This window comes from Dendropsophus ebraccatus, chromosome 2, assembly GCF_027789765.1.
Source record: "Dendropsophus ebraccatus isolate aDenEbr1 chromosome 2, aDenEbr1.pat, whole genome shotgun sequence".
NCBI classification, from domain to species: Eukaryota; Metazoa; Chordata; class Amphibia; order Anura; family Hylidae; genus Dendropsophus; species Dendropsophus ebraccatus.
In genome coordinates this window covers 199168355-199189333 of record NC_091455.1, presented here as the reverse complement: position 1 = coordinate 199189333, position 20979 = coordinate 199168355, and the positions used below count along the sequence as shown (strand labels likewise).

Genomic DNA, 20979 nt, shown 5'->3' with positions numbered 1-20979 from the left:
GGAAACACTGGACAGCCGCACCATGACCGACTGGAAACAAAATGGACCAGAAATAGACGTGCTTGCATTATGCTATTGGGTATTAGCTATATTATTATATTACATTACATCTTTCAAATAAACTGGTGTCAAAAAGTTATATAGATTTGTAATTTCTATTTAAAAATCACATCTTCCAGTACTTATCAGCTGCTGTATGTCCTGCAGGAAGTGGTATGTTCATTCCAGTCTGACACAGTTGCTCTCTGCTGCCACCTTTGTCCATGTCATAAAAACCTCTCCTGCAGGTGGCAGCAGAGAGCAACTGTGTCAGAAGTACTTGAGATTTTTAAATAGAAGTAAATCATAAATCTATATGTTTCTGTTATCAGTTAATTTCAAAGATTTTTTCAAAGAGTTCCCCTTAAAGGCTAAATAAAGTTATTTTTAATAGAATCTTTTTTTCTTTTTTTTTACATTATGTGACAACAGTAAAGGTGACACAGCTCCTCTGCTGCCACCATAGCTGTGTCAGGAACTGCAGGGTTGCTCATGCTCTGGCATAGGTACATATCACTAATGCTGCTGCATCCTGACACTGGGACTCCCTGATGTCTGTTCTAATGCATGTTAGATGTAAGAGTAGACTTTATAGTTGAGGAAGCTGTATGTGTTTGTAGTCTTGCAGCCATGGCAATGTGTAGCAGGGTCAGCTAAGTATTGCTAACACTGCATTGCATGATATTTAACTGTGCTGAGACACGGGCTTGAGCAGCCCTGCAGTTCCTCACACAGCCATTGGTGGCAGCAAATCCTGGATGTGACTGTTACTTTTACACCCACTATTGTTTCCTCTTGTCATATCTTATTGAATTAAAAGGAAATTCTATTGTGGTTAGAAACCCTGTATGTCGGTGTGATAATATCCCTGTAACTAAGAGAAATAATTACAGAGCTTTACATGAAATGTTTGGTTCCCCTCCACTTCTGCATTATCTTAAGTGATTCTTAGTAATTTATTTTAGATTTAGAGAACCAGACTGAAAAGTAAATGGGGAACATTGTGGCATCATTGTAGCCGGTGATCACTTTCTTCAATTTCCTCCCAATTGTCAACCACACTTAACTCCTTCATGCTCAGATGGTGGTTGTGTTAAAGGGGTTGTCGACGATTAGAAAAACATTGCTGCTTTCTTGCATAAACAGCACCCGCATTGTCCCCAAGCTTTGTCTGGTTTTACAACTTGGCTCCATTCACTTCAAAGGAGCTGCGATACCACACCCAAACTAAGGACAAGAGTGGTGCTGTTCCTGAAAACAATGTACATATTGGGTCACAAGGACCGCTCAGTTACTTCTGTTGTCAATGATTAGTGAAGAGTTAAACAGAATCTGTCACTAGGTTTATGCCGCCTTAAATGAGAGCAGTATAAACTAATGACAGAAATGCTAAACAGATCGGTGTATTACTTACATCATTTTGTTCAGCCGTTCTCCTAATATGCAGGAGAATACGATTCTTGCCGCACCCCTCCCCCCGCCCTCCTGCTGCTGATTGACAGTTGACTGCCTATACACAGTATGGATAGATAACTGCCTATCAGCAGCTGGTGGGTGGAGTTTTCTGCTTCTCATGAATATCCAGGACTACTGGTTTCATGCACATAATGGAGAGGACTACTTATTGTCCATGTTATTCAGGAGGATATCTCCAAATCAGCTGCTCAGAATAATGTAAGTGATACATCATTCTGTTCAGCTTCTCTGTCACTGATTTATGCTACCCTTAGATAGGATGGCATAATCCTACTGACAGATTAAACTCCCAACAGATGCTCATTTTCCCTGCAGTGGCCTCTACAGAAGAACTTTGGTATTACAAAGCGGCACTTGAAATGAATGGCGGCCTTTGTCATAGCGTATTCTAGAGCTGATGGCACACTTTGGGAACCCCTCCATGTAGATACGCTGCAATCGGATGTGACATGGTGTGTATATAAATATAAATACAGTGGTGCCTTGGATTACAAGCATAATTCATTCCTGGACCGTGCTTGTAATTCTTTTTAATGTCTTATTATAAGTTACTGTACAGTATAGCAATCACCATGTGGTGTATAATGTATAGTAAGTGCATAACCTGAAAAACAGCAGCAGTTTGTAGATACAGGATGAAGCTGCAGATCCCCATAATGCAGTAGCGTAGTACAACAGGCTAGACAAGAGAAGCAGGGCTGCTGTCAGAGGTCTGTGTGGTCACATGACAGCAATGGGGAAAGGGTGTATGTTCAGCATGGACCAATCAGGAAGTGAGAATCACAGAGCTGTGCAGGAGGACAGTGACAGAAACTTTATATACAGCAGTGTGAATGGCTGAGTGTGAGTGCAGGCACATTATAGCAGCAGTGTGTATAGAGATGAGTGTGAGTGCAGGAACATTATAGCAGGAAAGGAGAGGGTGGGCTGACAGAGACTGCAGGGAGGAATGAGCAGGACAGATGTGGGTACATACATGCAGCACTCTCTGGCCAGGGAGTGAGGCGTTACAGCTATGAAGAGATTACCTCCACAGTCCTGTCCCCTGATGCAAGCCCCAGCCTGAAGTGGATCTGCTATGATTTGGAAAGTGAGGGAGACTTCCTAGGTCAGAGTACAGGGCTGTAGACCCCGCTATGCAGACCATTCTCCTCCCCCACTCCCCCTCCCACCCAGTACAGGGAGCTCTTAAACCAAAGCAATGCTCTTATAACAATTTACAATTTTGAGAAACTGTGAGCTCTTCTTGCAAAACGCTCTTAATCCAAGTGACTCTTAAACCAAGGTCCGACTGTATATCAGTATTTAAGAAGATGCTATATTTAGGCTCACGGTTTTGAACTTTTTCCTCCGTTCTGGATGAATCGGCACACTCGCTATAATTTACTGCTGATTTATGGAGGTCTGCGAGCCACTTGTAAGAGATGGATTTAAAAGAGGCAGCCTATAATTATATTCCTTATAGACAGACCTGAGGTTTTTTTTTTTTGGCCCTCATCTGGACGACTTTTATTGGAGCTTTTGAAGTTTTATTTGTAAGTTTTAAAATCTATAATCTGAGTAAATGTGTCCGAAAAGTGTACAGTCTGCAGATTTTGTGTTTAACCCCCTTGGGTTGTAGCAAAGCTCTGCTCCTGATTGGATTAACCATTGAAATACTCATTGCATTATGCATAGCATTGCACAAGATTTTCGTGCCTTTTTCCTTAGTGTTTTTTCAGAGTATTTTTTTAATGTGGGTGGTGGGGCGGTTGTAAAAAAAAAGTGATTTTGAAGTGCATAGTAAAAAAAAATATTACACTATTTTGGGGTGTTTGTTGTGGGTTTGTTTTGGACATCAATGGTGTCTTCAATATTCGATAGGTAGGGTGCTAACAGTTGCTGTTTGCCAGAGCTGTGTTCCTGTCATTCACTTCAATGGAAGCTGAAGTGTAGTAACCTAGCATAACCACTACTCAATGTACGGCGCTGTCTACTTCCTGCTCTGTTTTGCCTTGGCTCTGGCCAACAGCTGATCAGTGAGGGTGTCTGATGTGTGCATCCCACCCATCTGCTATTGCCTCCATGTTAGGAGTGGAGAATACAGTTATATAGTTAAAAATATAGCCACCATATAGTGGTACATGGGGCCCCATTGTATGGGCTTTTAGTCTCATTAAATGTATGGATATAGTTAAAGTGGTACTCTGATTAATTTTAAAATGAATGGGGGTTGTACAATAATAAGAGTGTACTCCTCTCCCCCAATCTAGCGCCGCCATTGCTCCACCCCAGTCTCTCTTTACCTACCCTGATGATCTGCTATCCTGTTTTCCTGATGAAGTTACAAACATTGCAACCTGGGTTTGAAACATGATCACTGGTGCAGGGAGAGTACTTTATTTTTATTCTTTTATAACCGTTTCTTTTATAATCAAATCAGAGAAACCCTTTAACTTTGTATTGTATTCTATTGACCGCTTAAGAATGTAGGTAGACTGAACATCATAACTTTTTGTATACTGCTCTCTATGGCCGACCCGCTAATGTATTCCCTTGGCCCGTCTGAATATGCTGTTTTAGTAGGTGGAGGGACACAGGTTTACAGGGGTTAATGCTGGATATAGGAACCGCTGAGCTGTCCCCATTCACTTAAGCTTTTAAAACTGATTGATCTAATGTTTACGGCCGGCATTAGAGCCTTGAATGACCCGCAGCCTCCCCGGGGCGGATTCACACACATCAGAACCACGTGCGCCTCATTCAGATGAATGGAACCGACTTTCATTTGTAAAAATTTACGCAACAAATCTGCCGCTGTACAGAGTGTGGCCTTAAGGGTGGTATGTGAGGGGGAGGGGGAATATTTGTAGACGTTCATGAAGGAATCATTAATAGGGGTACAATAGAATTTATCTGTCATTAAAGGAGAAGTCCTGTAAAATAAAAAAAAATAAAAAAAGGTGCGGGGTGGGGGGGTCTGGGGTTTCAGGAAAATAATAAACAAAGTATACTTACCCCGTCCCCATGCCTCAGGAGCACCGCTCTCCTAGCTGCAACGTCTCATCCCCAGTTGAGTGATTGCCTGCTCAGCCAATCAGTGACTGGGGCGGGACATCACCACAGTCACTGGCTGGCTGAGCGGATTATTGCTCAGGCTGTGGCTTTTCAGCTGGAAGAGTAGCGCTATGGGGCATGGGGACGGGTAAGTACACTTTATTATTTTCCTGCAACCCCCCCACCTGCTTTTTTTTTATTTTTTTATTTCAAGGGACCTCTACCTTTAAATTGCTTCAGGACTTGTCTCCTAGTTTTCTTAGATTCTTAAAGGGGTTATCCAGGCTTAGAAAAACAGCGCCTTTCCTTGTCCTTAGTTTGGGTGTAGGTTTTGCAGCTCAATTATCATTGAAGTGAATGGAGCTGATTTCGGTTTCTTTCTTACAGATTTAGATGTAGTCTATTAAGAAAAAAAAATTCAAGGTATGTCCCTTCATACGCCATATTACTGCTACTAAGGTCAAAGGGATTCTCTCATTAAGGAGAGTTTGTCTAATGGAAACTATGCTGCTAAAGAATGTTTCTTTGTTGCTGTCCAGTGTGATCAAGCCCTAAGGAGCAATGTATGTATCGCCATACATTCTTAAAGGGGTACTCCAGAGGAAAAAAAAGTACCACAGATTTGTTAATGACTTCTATTTAAAAATCTCTAGTCTTCCAGTACTTATCAGCCGCTGTATGTCTTGCAGAAAGTGGTGTATTCTTTCCATTCTGACACAGTGCTCTCTGCTGCCACCTCAGGAACTGTCCAGAGCAGTAGCAAATCCCCATAGAAATCCTCTCCTGCTCTGGACAGTTCCTGTCACGAACAGAGGTGGGTGCAGAGAGGATTGTGTCAGACTGAAAAGAATACATCCCTTCCTGCAGGACATACAGCAGCTGATAAGTACTGGAAGAGTTGAGATTTCTTAATAGAAGTAATTTACCATTTTTTTTTTTTTTAAATCTCACTTACAGTGCACAAATCATGCTGTGTGGAAGCAACCAGAAAGGATACCATGTTGTGATTTAATTTTTTTTTTCCCTCCGAAATTCTCTCATTCTCTAAGCTACTTCCATTGTCTTTCTCACCAGATTAGACCCAAGTTTCACCTGCCGCGGCTCAGTACATTGTGCGGTGAAGTGACATTAGCCGGTGTAAATTACATAACCGAATACCTGCAGCTCCGTCCCATCAGACAAGCAGCTGTGCCACCTCAACCCCTCATTACTTTACAACAGTAGTGTAACCCAAGCCCGTGTTCACCTTCTGTCAGCTTCTATCTGCAATCTGATTCCTGTATTTTATATATAAACATGTGGCACTCGCTTTGGTACAGCCAAGGTCACACGCTGCCCGGGCATGTTACCGCGCACCCGGCTCTTACAGGCGGTGGGAAGCTGACATTTACTGGACGCGATCAATATTTATGAGACGGCAGAATATCGCTTAGAATCTAGAGATGTCAGAGAGAGACGAGTTAATGCGGCCGAGGTGAGGACACCAGCACCTAGCGCATCGATTGACCCAATATTACGGCAGCCCGTGTGTGGGCGACAGACTGCTAATGTTTATTCTTATACCCGCTGTACTGGGTCACGGTGAATGTGTGGAATAAAAAACATGTCGGCTTAGATAATACTATAATCTCATTCTCAAAAACTATCATTGGGGAATATATCACCCAGGTCAAAAAACAGGTCTGGGGTGAAGTCACAGTCTTATGGACTTTATATACAGTCCGTCCCACCCCGGAGGTCTTCAATTTGGAAAAACTGAGATGAGACCAGTCCAATTTTTAAGGGAATGTGTCACCTAAATTTTTATTTACTGATTAGATTCAGATACTAAAACTTGTTCTTTTATTCTAATCTGCTTTTTATTTTCTTACTGTAATTTTTCATTTTATTTAACTTTTTGTACATTGTTATGGGGGCTGCCATATTGCCTGGGCTGTTCTTAACAGCATTTAGAGACTTGCTTTACAGAAAGCCTCATGGACTTAGACATCAATAGACAGTCTGTCCACTTGGGTTGAATGTGAAACATTACTGAGCGTACTCTGTGGCCTTTGAAAAGGTCATTTTACTAGGAGCTGCTGTTGTCTCCTCTATCTACTGGTGTCACATGACGCTGCAACAGTGTACAGATCTCTTTACTGCAGCCTCCTCTTATCACCGCAGACACAACAGGAAGTCTAAGCTTAGTTTTAGCCCCGGTGGTGAGAATGAAAACTTCAAAATCTCAGGATTATTTTATAATCTAGATAGAAAAATGGAAAATTAGAAAAAAAATGTCATCAAAAATTCTTAAATATGTTTAACATAATAGCATTATTTAAACCGTATGACACATTCCCTTTAGAGACTGCCTTTTATGAAAAATAACTGTTGAAGGGTCATCAGGCAACAAGAGGGGAAGACACATCAGTAGCCAGGATGTCTTTAAGGGTACATTCACACGTACCATATCCACAGTGGATTTTACACTGCGAGCTCGCAGCGAAATCCGCTGCGGATACCTGCCCATTCACTTTAGTGGGATGATATACTCCGGCTTGCTTCAGGGACTCCCGATGCTCAGCCAATCAGTGCACTGCCCTGCTGGAGCACACTGATTGGCTGAACGCCTGAAGCCCCCGAAGCAAGCCGAAGTGGGGACCAGGTAACGTATGTTCCCAGGCCACGGGGGTTAAGGGCGCGGACTTTGACATACTCGCAGTGGGATGACTATAGCGCTGCAAGTATGTCATTCCATTGAAGTGAATGAGCAGGTATCTGCAGCGGATCGAACTTGTTTGTGTGAATGTACCCTTAATGAGCTTTATTGCATATCCAAGTACAAGCAACGTTTCGACCAGTCTAGTCTTAGCAATACTGACTGTGGTCGAAACATCGCTTGTACTCGGATATGCAGTAAAGCTCCTTTAAAGATTTCTTGGGTGCTGCTGTGTCTTCCCCTCTTGATGCTTTACCTGCGCCTGCTTCTTCATTACCATCCCTATCTTCAAGGATCTGTTGCCTGGGTGCTGTTGAACTTTGAATTTCTGTTATGCCCTCAGGCGTGTGAAAGGTTTCTGATCACGCTGTGATCGGAAGATGTAGCCGGGGAGAGATTGTGACAGAAGCGCCCTCCGCTCCCCGGCTGTGTCTCCATAACGTCCAATTCCGACAATGTAAGTCGGTATTATCGGAATTAGTGGTTGATTGGGGAATAAATGCTGCCATGCTCTCTCCCTGGCAATATCTCCTGATCACAGCGTGATCAATTACTTTGGATGTGCCTGATGACATATCAAAGTAGACATATCGTTCATGACAGTGACTCTTATAAGTTGTGACCAGAGGTACACGGCAAACATGTGGCTTTCTAAAATTAACATGACTACTAGTGGAAGACAAGACCCCCCTTTAGCCAGCAACACTCTCTGTATATAGTACTGCTAGGGTGCCATAGGGAGGAGCACCGTAAACACTATGTCAGCTGCTGGAGAATAGGGGCCCTACACACTGCCCGTGAATTGAGAACATTCTTACCGTAGACCAACAGAGAACGCATCCATGTTTGGGTTGGCATTAGAATAAGTGTTATACCAATTCACAAATGGACTATGTTTTATCCATTAAAGTGAATGGATGCGCTGCCTTATATTTTGGCACATCTTGATGTATACCACATGTAAACTTGGCCTTACCCTAAGGCCTCAAACCCTTGTCTTAATTTTGACATTTGAAAGGTTGATGTTTAAAGGGGTTATTGTATTCCAAGATAAAATTGTATCCCTATCTACAGGATAGGGGATAGCTAGCCAATCAGTGGGGGTTTGACTGTTGGGATCCCCAGAATGGAGGTCAGTTGTGCTCCAGGAAAATGGAGTGGCAGTGTGCGCTCGGCAACGCCAAGTCCCATAGAGAATGAATGGCATGGTGGTCAAGCATCTATGCTGCCACTTCATACACTCTGGGGAGAGTTGACCTTCATTCTCATCATCGTAGAGAGTCCTAGTGGTCAGAAACTAATGGATCAGTTACTGGATTGGGGATAACTCCTTTAAGTTATCCAGTGGTCCAACCATGGGGCTATCTTGCCAGAATTTGTGACTATTGTATATACACCACCATGTGCATTAACCCTTACTATGGTTACACCCGCTGTAGCCATCGCAGCAAGTGTTTCTTAAAAGGCCCCTCCAAATGTGTTGTGAAATTTACTATACAGAACATCTTGTGCTTTCCCTGTTTGCTTGTTTGTTTATTTGCTTTAAATCGTCTTCCAGAGTGATGACACCCATCATACATAATAATACGGACCCATCCTCCATGAATGGTTCCTAATGGAAAAATTTTAGCGTACTTTTGTCACAAGCTCGAACGTGATCCCTGGGTCTGCTCGTCTGGTGTGCCGCCACGCTCGTCTGGTGTGCCGCCACGCTGACTGTATTTTCTGTTGTGTTAATTAGTTAAGTGACACTTTAAAGGATGTAATTAATCATTGCAGGCAAATAGGACCAGCAGCGATCCAGCTGCTCAGAGATTGGCACTGCCAGGGCTTCGACTAGCATCCAGGCTAATTCCGGTTCGTTCTCTTCTGGTTAGGCCAGGAGGGTCTTATTTCAGCATATAGGGTTCATTCACATAGGTTATTTCTCCGCAGATTTACTTTATTAAAATGGGGGCCGAGCTGCATCCAACTTCTTCAGCCACCAAACGATTGAAACGGTCAGACTTGAGCATGCTCGAATTTCGTTCATCTCTACTCTGATTGGTCAGGGAGACTACCATGTTGCTGCATTCTCCTCTCCCTGCTCTGTGTCTATGGACAGTCCCATAGAATTCTATTGAGTAAAAGCGCTAAGTGCATACTTTTCCCGCCTCACCTTCCTGATAGGTCACGGTCTGAACAATCAAGGTTTTTTAAGCTGTGATTTCTTTGTAGCATTGCAGTGTTTCAATGTGAATCAGAGACTGTAATGATAATGGATCCTGTCCTTGCTACAAGCTGCCCTGCATGAAACGATACCAAGCTCCCCTTAAAGAGAATTTGCTAGCTCTATATTATGCTCAGAGCTGAAAGCATGGGCAGATAGCAGATAAAACAACTTGTCTCTGTGGCTGTTTTGCAAAGTTATAAATTCATGTTTTCCTTTTAAACTCAAGTGTCATAGAGGCTGAGCTGCAGCATGCATGCCTGCTCCCTCCCCACCCCTCCCTGCTTGGTTTCCATAACTGACCACTGTAATCGATCAAGATAGGGAGGGGTGACATGTAAGACTTTTTTATTAAGGTTTAGGTCTGGGTATTCAGGTCCCCTTAGATCAATAGAGCATAGAGAAGCACATGACTCGGCGGTTCTCTCTCCATCTCGCTCAGGAGACTCTATAGACTTAACCATGCGTAAACCCAGTCAGTACTATAATCTTACTGGGATTTGACAAATGTGTCTTGGTCTTGGGCCACATATCTTTGAGGAGGCCCAAATAAAACCCTTCGAACACTGGGAGATGGACAAACAAGCGCTTACTCCTCATTCCCCGCTCACTGCCAGCGCTATTACAGATAGGAAATACAGAGAGTCTGCAGCAAGCGAGTGAGTACAGGGAAAGTGCAGGGAGCTGCAGGGGGGCTGCCGATATTGTCCAGGCAGCCCATAGAAGATAGCAGCGGTCTGCTGCCGCCTCTCCTATTCCATGTAGCAATGGCAGCAGATCACTGCTATCTGTTTCCTGCAGGACATACAGCAGCTGATAAGTACTGGAAGACTTGAAATTTTTAATTAGAAGTAAATTACAAATCTATGTAACTTTCTGACATCAGTTGATTTGAAAGGGAACAGAAAATTGCTGGAGTACCCAGACCTGAACTGCAAGACCACATACAAACTTGGAGTCAGGTGTGGCACTGTTCTCTGAAGAAAGCCGCTAGGTTTTTCTAATTGTGGATTACCCCTTTAAGATTATATAATAGATATACAGTACCTTTCAATGTGATTCGTTTTACAGTAACATAGACTTATAATGAACGTACTTTGTAATTCTGTAAAATGCAGGGGTTTCAATATCCGGACGCTGGAAGGAATTACTTGTGGCGTCTACTTGGCATGGGGCGTGCGTCTCCAGGCTGATACGGCCCTGCGGCGGGGTTAGCTATCACTTAGCCTGGGCAAGGCTATCCAGTGAAGTTTCCATTGCTAATCTGATATCTTCTTTTGTTACTGGATTTATAACTTGTAGCTTGGAAGTGCTTTTCACATAATGCTTTTCAAGGTGAGGGGAAGCAGTGCTCGCTTTTATCTTCCTCCATGTAGTCGCCATTGTATGTCAAATATTAGGCCTGCTAATATCTCGTACGTAGCATTGTGTTTGCTTTTATTGTGTCTGAGCTTTGTAGGAGGAAGTTTTTAGTTTAGAGGGGTTTTCCCATCTGGGCAAGGTATCTGCTATGCACAGGATTGGCGGATAACTTGTGGATTGGTGGGGGTCCGACCCCCCCCCCCCCCCCCCAAAAAAAAAAAAAAACCCACAGTGCCTCTCTTTTAATTGGTTGTGCCAGGTATTGCAACCCGGCATCATTCACTTAAATAGGAATGGGTTCCATACCATTAATGGTCCATGGACCCTTAGATGCCTCTAATTCCATCTTTAGATTATGTTCACACGCCATCCAATTGATGCATTTGTGTGCATCCGTTTTGATCTGTTTTTCCATTGACTTCCATTATAAAAAAAACTGATTAAAACGCATCAGTTTTTTTTTTTTGTTTTTTTTTAAATCACAGCAATAAGGTCCGCTTCGTTTTTGTGTCCCAATATAAAAAAAAGGATCCCTTTTTTTGAAACTAAGTCAATGGTATTAAAACGGATCTGTTTTTCCATCTGTTTTTTTTTTCTCATCAGTTTTTTTTGCAAAAACAGATGAAAAAACGGATTGCAAAAACATAGTGTGAACCCAGCCCCACAGCAATTATTATAAAATAATGGTTATTATTTGTCTTTAAGTGACAGCTGCCTAGTAAAAATGGACGTCATTGTGACGGTATGTGAACATAGCCCAAACAGGGCCTGCCCATAAACTACTTGAGGGGGAAAAGAGGTATAGTAATTGGTTGAACTTGCTGAACTGTTGGGGTTTGGCAATGTTCTTTGAACCTTAACGCTCGACATTTGACTCCCAGCAGCTGGAGAAGTTGGATACCGTCCTAGGGCTGCCAGGAAAACATGGATACAGACTGTGGCTGTATACATGTTTTCCAGGACTCCTTAGTGTTGCATCTAACTTCTCTAGTCTCCAAGAATCAAATGTCGAGCGTTCAGGTTAAAAGAACATTGCCAAACCCCAACAATTTGGCAAGTTTGCTCAACACTAAGGGTACTATTACACGGGCCGATGAAGAACTGATAATAAATGTAAACGAGCGCCGATCTGCTAGATCTGCGCTCGTTTACTGGGCCTATTACACGGCCCGATGATCGTTTAACAAGGGCTGCATGGACATTGTTACCGTTGTCCGTGCAGCCCTTGTTTAAACTTTATACATTACCTGTCCAGGCTTCAGGGCTCCTCTTGTTCTGTGCTTCTCCCCAGGGTCCACGCGCTCCAGCTTCAGAGCGGCTTGTCTATGACAGGTCGCTCTAAAGCTGGAGCGCACGGGACCCAGGGAGAAGCACAGAGCAAGAGAAGCCCTGCAGCCTGAATAGGTAATGTATTCTATTACACGGCGCCCGACAATTATAGGTCAGAATCTATATCAATGATCAGCCGATGACAACGATCATCGGCTGATCGTTGTCTTTGTTACATGGAACGATAAGCAGCTGGATAGGACCGATGCGGCCGATTATTGTTCCATGTAATAGTACCCTAAGTGGGGATTCACACGATCTCCACAGTCTGTCCGTACCACGGCGGTGTCCTGCGGACTGGATCTCTGAAAGTTCGTGCTTATGTACTGACACAGCCGTGCTGTCATCTAAAGCTTAGCTACAGTGCCTAAAGGGAGTCTGAAGTAGTCTGGGGCCCACCCCTGTCTCCTCATTGGTTTAGGCTGCTGCTGCCTCCTCTGATTGGCTGCTGCGTATAGCATGTGTATCACAGGCGGAGCCTTAAGGAGGATGGACTTCTATAATAGTAAGGGCCCTAGGCTGTAACCTTGTTTTCCAGGGCTCCCTAGGCTGCATCTAACTTCTACAGCCACCGGTATTCACATGTCAAACAATCAGACTTGAACATGCTGGAGTTGCGCTCATCTCTAATGCAACAAAATCGGCAACCGCCCCTAAGGGGTTAAGATCCAAATATTTTTATTAATTTGCTGTGAATTCTCCATTTGTTAAATAAAGCGGCGTAGAGTGGAAGTAGCAGCTCTGGGCTCCGGTCCCAGTTATTGAGGAAGTCCAATGATGTGTGTCTCACTGCCGCACAATTATATTGTATCCTGTTTATCTTCGCTGCATGGGATGACCAGGAAATACGGCTTTAGAGGATCAGTACATTGCCAGTGTGCGGCACCCTGCTCTCTCCTGCTATCTGACGCGGTAATAGGTGGAACGCGCTCCTGATACGGGGAGGATTTGAGGCTACAATGGGCCTTGGGTTAGAAGATAGGGAGAAACCGGAGAAAAATGCTATAAAAGTTGTCACTCTATGGAATGTTTCCTTTAGAAAACCGCTGAATATAATGATGGTAAAGAGAAATTAAAAAAAAATGGGAAAAACACAGAAAAATCTTTCACTGCTATGGCTCATGCCTACATGCTCTATTTGCTTTGTATTTTATTACACTTTATATGCCTCAAAAGTGCCAGTTAAAAAGAAAACACATGAAATTCATGAGTGAAAAGATAACGTTCAAAAATTGCCTGTAAAGTGCCATAAAAATATTTATAACTTTTAAAAACTTCAAGTACGTTTTGTAGGTGCTTTATGTTGTCTCTTAATAGATCTTGTTTTTTTCTGATACTAAGCTCCACCTCTTGAGGCCCTATTGCATGTAGCGATTATCGTGTAAAAGATTCGCTATAACGATCGATTGTTAGTGATAACCAGCAATTTAGTAGAGAACGATTCTGATGATGTTACGGACAAGGAGAGAAAGGATCGCTGCACCTCACACCTATGGCTGACACTAATGCCTCTCGGCTACATTTAAAAACCAATTTGATCAAACCATATTGCCTCATGTACCACGTGCAGGCCCCCTGGTTCACATGAGTCCCTACACTAACTCACCACTGTGTCAGTCAGCGACTGCTAACCCCGCAAAGTGAGCACAAACAGGGAAGGGAGGCCATAGAATGGCCCTGCAACCCCAATGTCACAGGACCAATCCCCATGGAACATGGTCACTCAGAAAAGAGAGAAATGTAAAATACGGACAAGGAGAGAAAAGAGCGCTGCACCTTACACCTATGGCTGACACTATTGCCTCTCGGCTACATTTAAAAACCAATGCCAGGATGTTGGTATATAACTTGATCAAATCATATGGCCCCATGTACCACAGGTCCCCTGGTTCACATGAGTCCCTACACTAACTCACGACTGTGTCAGTCAGCGACCACTAACACAGAAAAGCGAGCATAAACAGGGAAGGGAGGCCATAGAACAGCCCTGCAACCCTAATGTCACAGGACCAATCCCCAAGGCCCCCCCTCCCCCCCCCCCCCCAAAAAAAAAAAACCCAGCAGGCAACGCTGGCGGAGAAAGCTGCCACCAAGCAACACAAGTGTGAACATGGTCTTATCGCTCACCATTGCTCCTGCAGGTAAAATGGGAAAGATAGGAGGTAATAGACATGTGTGCACAGGTGCCTCCTGCTGGTTGGGGTCATGTGGGTCTTACTAGGAGGAGTGCAAACACTTAGAAAAGAGAGAAACTTAAAATACGGACAAGGAGAGAAAGGAGCGCTGCACCTCACATCTACATGGGGCAATATGTGTTGATCAAATTATATACCAACATCCCGGCATTGGTTTTTAAATGTAGCCGAAAGGCATTAGTGTCAGTCATAGGTGTGAGGTGCAGCAGCAAATTTCCCTGCCCGTATCTGATGTTATTACATTCACCGATTGCTGTTATAAACTATATAAACGCTAACTTTTACGGTCATTAACTGTTCCTCAGGACGACCCACACAGCATGTTTTATCTGCGAACGACTTATTAGATGAACAGATTTGCAAACGATTGGCAAACTACTAACCATAATTTTTTGACATATTGAAAGACGATTAATGATTTTTCCTTCATCGGTTGATCGTTGGGTGTTATTACATGGGCAGATAATCGTTCATTTTCGGTCTTTTAGCGAATGTTTAAACAATAATCGCTCTGTTTAATAGGGCCTTTACATAGATATTGATAAAGATTTAAAGGGGAACTCCAGAGAATGAATAAATGTTTTAAAATCAATTGATGACATAAAGTTATACAGATTTGTAATTTACTTCTATTTAAAAAATCTCAAGTCTACCAGTACTTATCGGCTGCTGTATGTCCTGCAGGAAGTGGTGTATTCTCTCCAGTATGACACAGTGCTCTCTGTTGCCACCTCTGTCCATGTCAGGAACTGTCCAGAGCAGTAGCAAATCCCCATAGAAACCTCTTCCGCTCTGGACAGTTCCTCACATGGACAAAGGTGGCAGCAGAGAGCACTGTGTCAGACTGGAATGAGTATCACTTCCTACAGGACATACACAGGGGTGATTCTAGCCTCTCTGCTGCCCGAGGCGAACTATAGAATGACGCCCCCCCCCCCCCCCGTCAATCCGCCCACATTATAATCCACTACTGCCCCCTCTCCCCCCTCCCTTATAGATGGTCCCCCTCTCCCCCCTCCCTTATAGATGGTCCCCCTCTTTCCCCTCCCTTATAGATGGTCCCCCTCTTCCCCCCTTATAGATGGTCCCCCTCTTCCCCCCCCCCCTTATAGTTGGTCCCCCTCTTCCCTCTCTCCCCCCCTTATAGATGGTCCCCCTCTCCCCCCCCTTATAGATGGTCCCCCTCTTCCCCCCCCCCTTATAGATGGTCCCCCTCTTCCCTCTCTCCCCCTCCCTTATAGATGGTCCCCTCTCCCTTATAGATGGTCCCCCTCCCCCCCTTATACATGGTCCCCCTCTCCCCCCTCCCTTATAGATGCCCCCTTATAGATGGTCCCCCTCTTTCCCCCTCCCTTATAGATGGTCCCCCTCTCCCCCTTATACATGGTCCCCCTCTTCCCCCCCCTTATAGACGGTCCCCCTCCCGCCCCTCCCTTATAGATGGTCCCCCCCTTATAGATGGTCCCCATCTTTCCCCCCTCCCTTATAGATGGCCCCCCCCTTATAGATGGTCCCCCTCTTTCCCCCCTCCCTTATAGATGCCCCCCCCCTATAGATGGTCCCCCTCTTCCCTCTCCCCCTCCCTTATAGATGATCCCCCCCCCTTATAGATCGTCCCCCTCTTTCCCCCCTCCCTTATAGATCGTCCCCCTCTTTCCCCCCTCCCTTATAGATGGCCCCCTTCCCCCCCCTACCTTATAGATGGTCCCCCTCTCCCCCCCCCCCCTGCACAGCAGATAAAACAAAAACAAAAAACAGCACACAACTCACCTGCCCTCCGTTCCCCCGTCGAGCCTCTCTGGTCTGGTCCCGGCTGATGTGCGGCTGCCCGGGGTGTCCCGTCCTGTCCCCGGCAGCGCGCGCATCACAGAGCTCCCCGTGCGCCTGTGCCTGTCACGGGGAGCTCTCTGATGCGCGCGCTGCCGGGGACAGGACGGGACACCCCGGGCAGCCGCACATCAGCTGGGGGACTAAGGCTGCATTCCCACGTTCCGTGATCCTGACGGATCACGGACGTGGAATGCATGTACTGGAGCCCCCCCACCCCCGGGAAGTATCTGTAATGAGATGCTGTGAGCGGGGGAGACTGTATTCATAAGCGCCGCGCTGTAGTATCAGCACCGCGCGGCTGATTTAGTACAGCGCGGCGCTTATGAATACAGTCTCCCCCGCTCACAGCATCTCATTACAGATACTGCCCGGGGGCGGGGGGGCTCCAGTACATGGTACAGTCAGGGCCGTTTTAATACATTGGTGGGCCCAGTGCACAGCCCTCAAGAGTGGGCCCCCCCTTACCTTTCTGCACATTGTATAATGTACTGAATTTGCCCCCACACTGTATCAAGAGCCCCAGTACATACAGTAGTTACCTTATAACACTATTTCCACCATTCAGTGATTACATATTACATAAAAACTGCACTAAACAAAACAGAAAGATATCACCATTGATACCATTACATAATACCGCCACACCATGACCCCTATCAGTACAAGCCTATAACAGAGTGAAGTTACATCCAGTGACTCACCGGAGGCGTCTTCTCCGATCAGAGTCTGTCACCTTTTCTTTTTCTCTCCATCCAGCCTGGGCCACCTTGAAGTCTTCTCCTGGCTGTGAATCTTCTCTCCAGAATCTGCCAGACAAATATTTTAGGCTCCAACACATACAGTAGTTAGGTCCCTTGTACCCCTATACAGTAGTTACACCCCTCTGTACCCCTACATAGTTACACCCCTCTGTGCCTCCATAGTTTTAAGGTGTCCCTGTAGTATATAGACCCTCATGTGCTCCTCCAGTTATATACAGCCCTCCTGTGCGCTCCCCCATTAGTATATAGCCCCCCTGTGCACTCTCCCCAGTAGTATATAGCCCCCTGTGCTCACCCACAATAGTATATAGCCCCCCTGTGCTCTCCCCCAATAGTATATAGCCCCCCTATGCTCTCCCACAATAGTATATAGCCCCCCTGTGCTCTCCCACAATAGTATATAGCCCCCCTGTGCTCTCCCACAATAGTATATAGCCCCCTGTGCTCTCCCCCAATAGTATATAGCCCCCCTGTGCTCTCCCACAATAGTATATAGCCCCCCTGTGCTCTCCCCCAATAGTATATAGCCCCCCTGTGCTCCCCCTCAATAGTATATAGCCCCCCTGTGCTCTCCATAATATATAGCCCCCTGTGCTCTCCCCCATAGTATATAGACCCCTGTGCTCCCCAATAGTATATAGCTCCCCTGTGCTCCCCAATAGTATATAGCCCCTGTGCTCCCCAATAGTATATAGCTAACCTGTGCTCCCCAATAGTATATAACCCCCTGTGCTCCCCCATAGTATATAGCCCCCTGTGCTCCCCCATAGTATATAGCCCCCTGTGCTCCCCAGTAGTATATAGCCCCCTGTGCTCCCCATAGTATATAGCTCCCCTGTGCTCCCCCATAGTATATAGCTCCCCTGTGCTCCCCCATAGTATATAGCCCCCTGTGCTCCCCCAAAGTATATAGCTCCCCTGTGCTCCCCCATAGTATATAGCTCCCCTGTGCTCCCCAATAGTATATAGCCCCCTGTGCTTCCCAATAGTATATAGCTCCCCTGTGCTCCCCAATAGTATATAGCTCCCCTGTGCTCCCCCATAGTGTATAGCCCCCTGTGCTCCCCTTAGTATATAGCTCCCCTGTGCTCCCCAATAGTATATAGCCCCCTGTGCTCCCCCATAGTATATAGCCCCCTGTGCTCCCCAGTAGTATATAGCCCCCTGTGCTCCCCATAGTATATAGCTCCCCTGTGCTCCCCCATAGTATATAGCTCCCCTGTGCTCCCCCATAGTATATAGCCCCCTGTGCTCCCCCAAAGTATATAGCTCCCCTGTGCTCCCCCATAGTATATAGCTCCCCTGTGCTCCCCAATAGTATATAGCCCCCTGTGCTTCCCAATAGTATATAGCTCCCCTGTGCTCCCCAATAGTATATAGCTCCCCTGTGCTCCCCCATAGTGTATAGCCCCCTGTGCTCCCCTTAGTATATAGCTCCCCTGTGCTCCCCAATAGTATATAGCCCCCTGTGCTCCCCCATAGTATATAGCCCCCTGTGCTCCCCAATAGTATATAGCCCCCGTTCTTCCCCATAGTGTATAGCCCCCTGTGCTCCCCCATAGTATATAGCTCCCCTGTGCTCCCCCATAGTATATAGCCCCCTGTGCTCCCCCATAGTATATAGCCCCCTGTGCTCCCCCATAGTATATAGCCCCCTGTGCTCCCCCAAAGTATATAGCTCCCCTGTGCTCCCCCATAGTATATAACTCCCCTGTGCTCCCCAATAGTATATAGCCCCCTGTGCTTCCCAATAGTATATAGCTCCCCTGTGCTCCCCAATAGTATATAGCTCCCCTGTGCTCCCCCATAGTGTATAGCCCCCTGTGCTCCCCCATAGTATATAGCTCCCCTGTGCTCCCCCATAGTATATAGCCCCCTGTGCTCCCCCATATATAGCCCCCTGTGCTCCCCCATAGTATATAGCCCCCTGTGCTCCACAATAGTATATAGCCCCCGTTCTCCCCCATAGTATATAGCCCCCTGTGCTCCCCAATAGTATATAGCCCCCGTTCTCCCCCATAGTATATAGCCCCCCTGTGCTCCCCAATAGTATATAGCCCCCATTCTCCCCCATAGTATATAGCCCCCTGTTCTCCCCCATAGTATATAGCCCCCTGTGCTCCCCATAGTATATAGCTCCCCTGTGCTCCCCCATAGTATATAGCTCCCCTGTGCTCCCCCATAGTATATAGCCCCCTGTGCTCCCCAATAGTATATAGCCCCCGTTCTCCCCCATAGTATATAGCCCCCCTGTGCTCCCCAATAGTATATAGCCCCCGTTCTCCCCCATAGTATATAGCCCCCTGTTCTCCCCCATAGTATATAGCTCCCCTGTGCTCCCCAATAGTATATAGCCCCCTGTGCTCCCCCATAGTATATAGCTCCCCTGTGCTCCCCAATAGTATATAGCCCCCGTTCTCCCCCATAGTATATAGCCCCCTGTTCTCCCCCATAGTATATAGCCCCCTGTGCTCCCCAATAGTATATAGCCCCCTTTTAAACACTTTTACTCACCTGGGTCCACGCGTTCCTCTTCTCTTCCCTCCTGTGGCCGCACTTCCTCCGGTCACAAGAGGCTGCACTCCCCTCACCCTCGCGCCGACGCTCCAGTGACGTCGGGCGCTAGAGGGAGAGCGCGGCCTCTTGTGACCGCAGGAAGTGCGGCCACAAGAGTGAGTGACTGACAGGGAGGGAGCCAATGGCTCTCTCTCTGTCAGTGTCGCTGCTGCTGCAGCGCTGAAGCGCCGCAGCAGCAGCGGACGGGGGCAGCGGCGGACGGGGGGGCCCTGCAGGGGGCGCCATGGAGGGGTAAGTAGATTACTCATCCATGGCGCTCCCCCCTGACAGGCTGGTGGCCGGAGCCCTGTGCGACCGCACTGGTCGCACATAGCAACGGCCGGCCTGCTCGGGGGGGCCCCTTTAACCAGTGGGCCCGGTGCACGTGCACCATGTGCCCTCTGGTTAAAGCGGCCCTGGGTACAGTCAGTGGCGGATTATAATGTGGGCGGCCGCCCGAACCGCTCATATTATAATCTGCCACTGAATGCCGCCCCCACGAAGACAGCTGGTGGCGCCGCCTGAGGCAGACGATTCAGGTCGCCTCATGATTGCGGCGCCCCTGGACATACAGCAGATGATAAGGACTGAAAGACTGGAGATTTTTCAATAGAAGTAAAATACAACTCTGTATAACTTCCTGGCACCAGCTCATTAAAAAAAACTTCTCTCCATAAGTGAGAGGGAATGGGGCAGCAACGCACATGCTCGACCACTGCACACCGGGAGGACACAGCCCCCTGGTTACTGTGATCAGTGTTTTATTGATGGGAAACTAATCACCTATCATGTGGACGGGCAATACACTGTAATCTTGGGATAACCCCTTTAAGAGGCCAATTAAACCTTAGAAATTGTTCGTGTCCTAGTTGTCTCCGTTGTCAATCACAGAACACTGATGTTCAATAGAAATCTTTGGAGCTGTCAGAATATTTATCAGACATGTAAACAAATCTATAACCTGCTTCTTCTCCATAGCGCTCCGTACAGAACAGGCATCTAACAAGTTGAATATTAATCTATTTCATGTCCCGACGTGCCGGCTGCCAGATGTCATTTTTTTTTTTTTTTTTTTTTTTTTTTTGTAGCCTGATAATTTTGTAATGGAAAAGAAATAAAATGTTGAATTGTGATGATCGGCAAATCCAGGAGGGAATGTTAGGACGGATATTTATTAGCGGCCTGGGAACCGTTTTTTTAATCTCTTCGTGTAATACGACTTTTCTCTTTTATTGCAGATCAATGAGCTGAGCCACGTCCAGATCCCCATCATGCTCATGCCGGACGACTTCAAGGCCTACTCCAAAATTAAGGTGGACAATCACCTATTTAACAAGTGAGTTCTATATACTTCTGTATACTTCTATATACTTCTGTGTTTGTAGATGAGTTATTTGCTTGTATCACATTGTATGTTAGGCGTGCTCTAATGCAGTGTTAGATTGGACCACCAATGGACCCAGTATGAACAGCGGACATTCCCGTTCC

General features: G+C 46.0%; 1 protein-coding gene across 1 annotated transcript in view; it reads left to right on the top strand.

Moving 5' to 3' along the window:
* The window catches only part of PIP4K2A (phosphatidylinositol-5-phosphate 4-kinase type 2 alpha), a 110979-nt gene that overhangs the window by 52569 nt on the left and 37431 nt on the right, over positions 1 to 20979 (top strand). Inside the window, exon 3 of the mRNA XM_069959056.1 lies at positions 20730 to 20827. Coding sequence (XP_069815157.1) covers positions 20730 to 20827 — 98 coding nt within the window. The remainder of the gene's footprint in view (positions 1 to 20729; positions 20828 to 20979) is intronic.